This window comes from Vidua chalybeata, chromosome 4 (genome assembly GCF_026979565.1).
Source record: "Vidua chalybeata isolate OUT-0048 chromosome 4, bVidCha1 merged haplotype, whole genome shotgun sequence".
NCBI lineage: Eukaryota > Metazoa > Chordata > Aves > Passeriformes > Viduidae > Vidua > Vidua chalybeata.
This window is the reverse complement of record NC_071533.1, coordinates 32,383-41,154: the sequence shown is the minus strand read 5'-3', so window position 1 is coordinate 41,154 and position 8,772 is coordinate 32,383. Positions and strand designations below refer to the sequence as shown.

Sequence of the window (8,772 nt, the reverse complement as noted above, 5' to 3'; positions counted from 1 at the left end):
CCTGACCTCCGCTGTTGCTGCCCTCTCTGTTACCCCATTCCCTCTGTGTCCTCTCCTGCCCTCTCCTCTCGCTGCCCTCTGCCTCCCTGTACTCTCTGTGTCCCCTTTTCCCCTCGCTGTGTCCCCGCAGCCGCGGGGTTCGGGGCGCCGCATAATAAAGCCCCGAGGGCCGGAGCCGGCGCCCCTGGCTTGGTTCAAAAGGGCCGGGATCCGCTCTGCGGTCCCCCCTTGCAGATGCCAACACTGCCCCACAGTGCCGGGCTCCGGCTGTCCCTGCATCACACGGGGGTCAGGGCGGGCCCTCCTCAGGAGGGGTCCTGGGCTGGGCTGGGGGAGTGGGGCTTGGGGATGGGCCCCCTCCTGGGGAGGGGGTCCAGGGGGGTTGGGGTTGGAGGGTGGGTGGGAGAGAGGGAGGGCCCCCTCCGGAGGGGAGGTCCTGGGGAGGGGGTTGGGGCGGGCCCCCTCCGGAGGAGGGGGTCCGGGGTGGGAGGGGCTGGGGGGTTCCGCTCCCTTAGCCGCTCCCACCCCGACCCGACCCTCCGGACGGGGTCTGCCCCGGCCCCCTCCTCGGGACCCCCTCCTCCGGACAGGGGCCGCCCGGGGGGGTGGGTGGGTGAGAGGGTGGGTGGGGGGATGGTGTAGGAAGGTGGGAGACTGCTGTTGTCCGACACAAATGTGTAATTACGGTTCAGAGTGACGTGACCCCCTCTGCTACCCTCTCTCTCATCCCGCAATCCAACAGTGCTGCCACCTGGTGGCCAGAGTGCGATACTGCAGCCTCCCACCAATGTTCTCCCGCGGCCGCCATCTTGGGAGTGGGTTGGCACGGACACGATTGACCTTCTCAATATGGCGGCAACAAGGGCGGGAAAAGGAGGACCACGGTCTGTCTACTACACTGCCGGCACGCCACCCTGACGCCGGCGCCGCCCCGCGGGATTTTTTACGATCTTTCCCGTGCCGTGGTCACCGGCTGTGGGCTCAGCGGCTCCGCGGCCGGTCCAGTTTTGAGCGGGCGCCGACAGGCATCGGCAAAACCACCTCTCCCTTCGGAGGGCCTCACGCGGCCGCCATCTTGGAAGTGTCGCGGCGGCCGGGACACTCTTGACCTTCTCAATATGGCGGATAGGCGGGGGGGGGGGGGGGGGGGGGGGGGGGGGGGGGGGGGGGGGGGCGTGGGGAGGGGGGGAAAAAACCACCAAACCAAAAAAAACACACACGGGAAAATCGTGGTCCGCGTGCTGCACTGTCCGCGCGCCACGCAGGGGCCGCCCCGCCGGGATTTCCCGCGGCCTTGCCAGTACTGCGGACACGGGCTGTTGCCGCACTTGCGCCGCGGGCGGGCGGGTTTCAGGCAGCATTTTTCTTTAAAATAACAGATAGTTAACATCGATATCATAGAGATAGAATTCGGTTACAGGCAGGGCTTTTATTTTAAATAATACATCAATATATATTCTAAATCAAAATGTGAATATAAATATGAAAAATATAAGAATCAAATAGACTGAAATATAGTGTAAAAGAAAAGGTTTTTTAGTCTGGTTCCTATTGGGTTAAAGGCAGTGCTTGTTTTTTTTTTTTGTCGGTGTTTTTCGGTTTCGTGCGGGATGTTTAGGGGCATTTATTGCAGAGGATGTTTTGAAGGGGGTCGCGCCTGTTCTTCTTTGCGCGCCTTCCCCGCCTGCAGCCCCAGGGCGGGCGGCAGTGCCGCCGCCTTGTGGCCAGAGTGCAGTACTGCAGCCCTCGCCCGAGGTCCTCCCGCGGCCGCCACCTTGGGAGTGGGTTGTCGCGGACTCGCTTGACCTTCCCAATATGGCGGCAAAAAAAGGCGGGAAAAAGGAGGACCTCGGTCTGTCTACTGCACTGCCTGCACGGCACCCTGACGCCGGCGCCGTCCCCGCGAGATTTTTTTCGCTTTTTCCCGTGTCGTGGCCACGGACTGTGAGCTCAGCGGCTGCGCGGGCGGTCAGGTTTTGAGCGGACGCCGACAGGCATCGGCAAAAACGCCTCTCTCTTCCGAGGGCCTCACGCGGCCGCCATCTTGGAAGTGTCGCGGCGGCCGGGACACTCTTGACCTTCTCAATATGGCGGATAGGAAAAAAAATTAAAAAAAAAAAAAAAAAAAAAAAAAAAAAAAAACGCGGTCCGCGTGCTGCTGCCAGTACTGCGGACACGGGCTGTTGCCGCACTCGCGCCGCGGGCGGGTGGGTTTCAGGCAGCATTTTTCTTTTAAATAAGAGATCGTTAATATTAATATCATAGAGCTAGAATTTGCTTACAGGCAGGGCTTTTATTTTAAAGAACAGAACTATTTTTGCAATAGAAATATAGAAATGTATATTAATATATCTGGATATATAAAAAGATAAAATATAAATAAATAGAAGTCATAGGAAGAAGATATTTAATATAGAATCGAAATAACATCATGCATCAATATACATGAGAAATGGGAATGTGAAAAGTATAAATATGAAAGATAGTTCTAGAGAGTTTAAAAGAAAAGGATTTTGGAGGGGTTTTATTGGGTTAGAGGCAGTGTGTTTTAGTTTGTGTGCGGGTGGTTTCGGGCCATTTATTTTTCAGGATTTTTCCAAGGGGATCGCCCCTGTTCTTTTCTGCCTCCCTTCCCTCCGGGCGAGCGGCAGCCCCCGGCTGTGGCCGGCGGCGGTGCTGCCGCCTTGTGGACAGAGAGCGGTACTGCAGCCCCCCCCAGCCAGCGCCCTGCCCCTCGCCGCTGGGTGCCGGCTGAGGGGGGAAGGACGGCTGCCGAGCGTGGGAAGGGCGAGGCGCGGGAGGGAGCGAGCGGCAAGCGGGGCGGTGTCTGTAAATAGAGGGGAGGGGTGAAGGAGATTCGGGAGAGCAAAGGGACCCGATGACCGAGAAGAAGGGCAGCGGCGAGGGCGGCCCGGCGGGGCCGCTTTCGGCGGGCGGCGGAGGCGCGGTCGCAGCGCTCACGGGCCGGGGGCGGCGGGCGGGGGGCGAGCGGCGTCGGAACAGGGCTGCACTCCCCTTTCCCGATCCCCGCGCGCGTCCCTCTCTAGACGCTGGAAGCGACCGCGTGCCGGAAAATGCCGCCGGGGCGGCGCGCAGGCGGCGGAGCGGGGCCCCGGCTTTCCCCGCCCCTCCTGCCGCCATCTTTGGAAGGTCAAGCGAGCCGTCCCCGTCCCGCCGCGTCGCTGTCTCGTCCCGCCGCGTTCCCGCCGCGTTCCCGCCGCCTCCCCGTGCTTCCCCGCCGTCTCCACTCTGACACGATCCGCCCCCGTCCCGGACCCCCTCCGCTGCAGGGAAATGCAGGAGAACGCGAAAGCATCGGGGCAGAGCAGCCGCTGGAGGTGCCCGAGCCGTCTCCCCCTTGCCCGCAGGGCCGGAGTTGCCCACCGCCGGCAGCTGACAGGTACGCTGACAGCACGGGCGGCTCCGGCACGCTTTGCCTCGCTGTGTTCCGGTGCCGTGCTGCTGCGGGAGGACGGGGCCAGCGCTCCAAAGGCCAGAGCAGAGCGCTGGCGAATGGGAGGCGAGGAAGGCTTGGGCTAAGGATGGATTGAAACCGGGCTGCCTGTAAGTGCGCAGAGAGACCTTTGTCATCCACGCTGCCAAAAGGAGCACCTGGTACACCCTATAGGCGTGCCTTGTGTTTCACGTGTTTTCATTTCCTGTTTGTGTCATCCCAAAAAGCAGGGACGGAGCAAATGGGACTGGTTCCCACTGTTGCTGGGTGAAGGCGGCTGTATTGATGTCATCTTTTTTTCACCCCAAGTTTGGCTTTTCCCATGCTTTTCCCGTAGCTGCTGCATTGGGTGTCCCCAGGAGGGCTGGGTTCCTCAGCAGGGGTCTTAGGAGTTGCTATGGATTCTGATTTTTCTGAAGCTGTATGGAAGCGTGCTAGCGAATCAGCTCTTTTCTCTCCTGAAAAGCTTTCCATCTATGTCCACCCGTGCGTCTCTGTGTTTTAATCACGTAGCCGGACGCGCTGAGGTTCTTACTTTCTAAGCCAAAAGCTGAAGCAGATGACCGTTTGCTTTGTGTGTGTGAGGAGTGGCATTTGTGCTGGAGAGCTGCGGTTGGGAACAAAAGATGGACTTAATGTGCTCTGGGGACGGGCACGGGAGGAAACGCACAGAAAGGCAAGGCAGTGATGATTGCGGAGGAGAAATGAGAGGTGGTTGCTTCCGATCCGTGGGGACTTTCCTTGGGAGTGATCGATCAGAGAGCGTATGGAAGTAGAGAGCATCTTCTGGCTGCTTCTGTTCTGTAAACTTCTCCCTGGCTTCACAGGTCCGTGCTGGAGAGTGGGAGAAGGGTCCCTGCTGGCTGCCGTGTCCTGGGTGGGCACAGAGCTCTGACCTTGGCCAGATGGGCTGGTGAGTATTGAATCAATCCCTGCCTCCTCGTGAGCAAGTTGTTTGAAGGAGTTTGAGGCAGGGACGGCTTTTAGCCGGCTGCAGTTCGGTTTCTTTCTCACAGGTTTCCGGGTGTTTTGATCCTGACGTCGCCAAAGCCTCAGGTTTGCTGAATTGGGGCTCCTACCTGTGTGACCCGTGAAATGTCCCGGAAGCTGATCGATGTCTTCCTGCTCCCGCTGTGTTCATTTGGGCTGTGCTTCAGGCTTCTCTCCCTGGGCCCTTGCCGTTGCCGTATCTCTTGGATGCCGTGCAGAACGGAATCAGGCAGCCAAGCCTCAGGTTCACCTTCTCCCTCACCCTCTGCGCTGCTCGTGTGGCACAGCAGATCCTGAAGCCAGGTACTGGGACGTGCTGCGTGTGTCACTGCTGGGGTGAAAAGCAGAGCCCTGGGGAGTGTCGATCCCCTCACCTGCTCTGTGCTCGTGCGCTCTTGCCTGAGCTTTTCCTCCTGGGCAAGAGAAGGGGAGGGTGGGCAGCAGTGGGAATGCGCCTCAGAGCAAAGGCCTTCTGCAGTTGCCGGGCTGTTCTCCCAGCTCGGAGCGCTGCACGCTCACTGACTGCAGCTTCCAGGAATTGTCGTCCGTGCTTGTGGATTGGGAGCGCTGTCCTCCTCCACCATGCCAACCTTTTCTCTTTACAGAGGAGCACGTGTACATAAGGGTAAAGAGATTCCTTCTGTCACACCGGTGTTTGGACCTGAGGAAGGTACCAGGTTTTCTCCAGCTTTTCTACAGTTTTGATTTTGAGGTAAGAGTCCCATTTTAGGTACCCAGTAATTCTTCAGAAATGTATTAGAAACAGCCGCAAAAATACAATGAAACCTCATTCTCCCACGGGTAGTTAATTAGAAGCGTCTTTCTTATGTTTCACGTAGGAATTCAAAATGTTATTTCTGTGAGGTTTTTGTTGTCTTCTTAATACTAGCGCACAAGGAGTTGTGCTGCGTATGCTCTGTGAGCACAAGAAAAGAATGTTCTGCCCCGGCTAGCTACAATTCCTCTTTGAGTTTAGGCTAGTAACTTGGAGTTCAACTGAAGTATTTTAGAAACAGCAACTTCTAAAATTCCATTTCCACTGCATGTTTGGGCTGCAGACTGACTGTTCCCAATGGATGTTAGCGATTAAATTTGATAGGAATGGAAAATTGAGAAGTCCAGAAGAAGCTGTGGTAATTCCTGAGCTGGCACTCAGAGGGAACCGGGGTTTTGTGCTCTTAGGAGCATGTATCCTTTGGAAATGTCTGAATGTCTGACGGTGGTATTTTTCTTTATGGCTTCCAGTACAAAACAGCACGAGTGGATCCTCAGATTTCTTGGGGAAGGGCTGCGTGACAAACATTGCTGTGAGCTCTATGTCTACCAGAGGATTTTCCGGGTCATTCTTTCCTTTCTCAGCAGTCCTTTGTGTGACCAGGGCTCCCAGGTAAGAATTGAAAAAGAACAGTTCCCAAATACCCCAAACCACAAAAGCTTGTATGGCCTCAAGATCTCAAGTACAAAACAGAAAGGAGCAGCTGATTCTGCCTTGGTCCTCTTGAAAATCTGTTCCTTGTTGGTTTTGTGGATGTGTGGAGGGGGAAATAATTTAGGTTGTGTCTAAACCGGTCCCATCCTTATCCCCTGAAACTGGGACCGGTTCCTGCCATCGTGGAGCCTCACGTGGGTGCCGTGGTTTTGCTCCTGCAGTCGGGGTCTTTTCTTTTTGGGGTCTCTATTCCCCAGCCAGCACGTTTGTCACCTGCACAGTGCTTCGGCAGGAGGGAAACTCGCCTGCCGGGAGCTCTCAGGTTTGGGAGCATCCACCCTGAGGATTTCAGGTATCAAAACCTCGGACAAAAAGAGAAAATTGTCTTGCTACCTGAATACTTCTTGTAAGAGCAGCACCTGTGGTGTGAAGCGTTGAAGGGAGAATGTCTTTCCTTCTCTGGAGTTGCTGAGAACAGGCGGTGTTCATTTTAGCTGGAAGTTGATCGGGTACCAGCCAAATTGCTCATTTTATTTTAGATAATCAGATCTTGGCTGTAAAAGAACAAGTTGCATTTTCTGTTTCAGAGTCCTATTCTGGAGATACGACAGAGTGCTGCTGCCCGTGTCACCTCTAGAGCTGCCCATGAGCCGATAGAGGATCACAGCCTCCTCTCGTGGGTCCTGCACGGCTTAGAGAAAAGGTAACCAGCCAAGTACGGGAGACGTGGGGACAATTTCCTGTCCACGGCTGAAGAATGACGTGGCTGAGGATGAAAGCAAGGGGGACAGACCTGGAGACGGGGGCACCGAGGGCTGCACTGGCAGAACTTGCTGAACGCTGAGGTGTCCCTTGTGTTTTTGAGAAGAGAATCAAGAGGCTTTCAGGTGGTGGTGGGAGGGACGATGGTGGGGGGGCTGTGTGATTTGGGAATCACTTCCTTGACAAAGCAAAAGGACACCTTGTGCTGGTGTCTTTAGCTTTGAAATTTCAAGCAGCCTCAGTTCCCATCCTGTCACAGGACCTGCTGCACAGGAAGTGGCACAGTAAGGGATTTGAGCTGTCTAGAACGTTACTTCTCCTCCCCTTGCCTCTCCCTGACAAAAAAAATCTCTTCTGCAAGCACAAGAGTGCCCTGACAGGTTCAGGCAAGTGCACCAAAAGTGCCCTAGAATATGGTCCCCCGTAGGAGATGGACCAGCTGCTGGTGAGGATCTGCCTTTCAAATGTGGTTTTCTTTTCTTTTTTTTTCTTTTTGTTCTGTTTCATTTTGTTTTTCAGGTTTCTGGAGAACCAGGTGATAAATAAAATGATTTCCTTACTCCATCCTTTGTGGCTAATAAATTTAGGAGACAAGAGAGAAAACAGGAATCGATCCCAGATGCTGCTGTTGAGATGGGTATATGATCTACCTGTATATAGATATATGCGTATCTCTGTATATCTGTGTAGTGATAATAATGGGAGTTTTTATGATACGTTGCTTTACTGTCTTATATTTTAATAAAGCGTGATTTTAAGTTATTAGGTATAACATTTTATTCTGCTTATTGGCTAAAGTAACATTTTCTTGTATTTGATTGGTATCAAGTCATGTTAATCATTAATTGGTAAGAGTTTATAATGAATTATTAAGGTGTGAATATTGTTCATTAAGGTACGTCTTTTTTTTACTGTAGGTATTTTCATGTGTTCGTATGGGTTTTTATGTTAATGATTTTGGGTTTTTGTGTTATGAATATATTAGTATTTTATTAGGGTTTTTTTGGTTAGTTTACTTGTTTGGTGTGTAGATCACTCCTGTTAAGTATGTTTATCTATATATGTTTTAAAATGTAAGTTATAAATCTACTTGTTAAGGATTTTTGTAGAGTTCTATGTAAAAATTTAAATCGGTAGGGGAGATAAAAAGCACTAATTATTAATAAGATGAGTATTTTAGTTTTTAATAATGATTTAAGTTATTCAGCGATGTTTTAATTTTTGAAAATATTATTTAGTTATTTTTTATGTGTGATTGATTAATTTTAAAAAAAAAATTAGTAATGTTTTTGTAAATTGATTTCTTGTGATTTCATCAATTTATATATTTTTAAAAATGTTTTCTATTTATGATTGTGTGTGAATAATAAAAAATGAACAGTTGTTTTATTTTGTAAGGTAGTATGTTTAAAGATGTTCATATTTGGCAGTAATTTATTTAACGTTATACATGTGTTATTGTTTGATTTGGTTGGTTAATAAGTAAGTTCATTTGATGTGCTTCAAGTGTGAGTTGTAGTTATTTTAGGTGTTAAAAGAGATGTAGAACTAATAGAATTAGGTTGTTAAAAGGTTGTACGATTTTGATCCTGAGAAGTAAATTTGTGTTGGAGTGATTGGGTATTTTTAGGTGGGTGTTCTTTTTTTGGGTTTTTTTTTTTTGTTTGTTTTTTTCTTTTTTTTTTTTTTTTTTTTTTTTTTTTTTTTTTTTGTGTTTTGTTTTTTTTTTTTTTTATATGTATTATTGTTATGTTTGGTCTTAGTGGGTTAATTGTTTTAAATTGTAGGTTTGCTGTTTTTAGGTAACTTCTTTGTGGTTTGGTGTGGTTTGGGGGTTGTTTTGTAACTAAATATTGTACAAGTATTTGTTTGTAATGATTTGAGTAATTTTACTTTTGGTGGTTTACCTGTCATTTGGGGTATGAGTGTATAAATGTTATTTGAAGAGTTTATGTTACGTGTAAGATTTTGATTTGCAATTTAGTGTTTGTAAAGGATAAGGTTAGTTGTGAGGAGGTATACAAACGAGCTACGTAGAAAAGAGATTTTTCGGGTTGGTGACTGATAAACAGAGCGTATTTGGACGTGGGGTTTTAGTGTTACTTGTTTGTTCTGTTTTGGTTGTGGAACTATTTCT

At 50.5% G+C, this 8,772-nt stretch overlaps 1 protein-coding gene across 3 annotated transcripts; it reads left to right on the top strand.

Annotated features, from left to right (window-relative positions):
• Nucleotides 1-2,176: 2,176 nt before the first annotated feature.
• LOC128787357 (synaptojanin-1-like) lies at nt 2,177-8,587 on the top strand. 3 transcript variants are annotated; one of them, XM_053941430.1, is made up of 9 exons: nt 2,177-3,400; nt 4,282-4,367; nt 4,452-4,510; nt 4,612-4,747; nt 5,050-5,156; nt 5,334-5,577; nt 5,690-5,831; nt 6,461-6,576; nt 7,155-8,587. In XM_053941430.1, the coding sequence occupies exons 1-6, from the start codon at nt 3,075-3,077 to the stop codon at nt 5,364-5,366; spliced, it is 747 nt and encodes a 248-aa protein (XP_053797405.1). In that variant the 5' UTR covers nt 2,177-3,074; the 3' UTR covers nt 5,367-5,577; nt 5,690-5,831; nt 6,461-6,576; nt 7,155-8,587. The 3 variants fall into 3 exon arrangements, with proteins under 3 accessions (XP_053797405.1, XP_053797403.1, XP_053797404.1); XM_053941428.1 differs by lacking the exon at nt 5,334-5,577; XM_053941429.1 differs by lacking the exons at nt 5,334-5,577; nt 7,155-8,587 and adding an exon at nt 6,895-6,996.
• Nucleotides 8,588-8,772: the final 185 nt, after the last annotated feature.

Bases quoted from the DNA above. Each gene is read 5' to 3' on its own strand.
- LOC128787357 (XM_053941428.1), top strand. From the start codon at position 3,075: ATGCCGCCGGGGCGGCGCGCAGGCGGCGGAGCGGGGCCCCGGCTTTCC. The intron at 4,511-4,611 runs GTTTGCTGAATT...GCTGTGCTTCAG, and splicing joins TGACGTCGCCAAAGCCTCAG to GCTTCTCTCCCTGGGCCCTT. The intron at 5,157-5,689 runs GTAAGAGTCCCA...TATGGCTTCCAG, and splicing joins TCTACAGTTTTGATTTTGAG to TACAAAACAGCACGAGTGGA.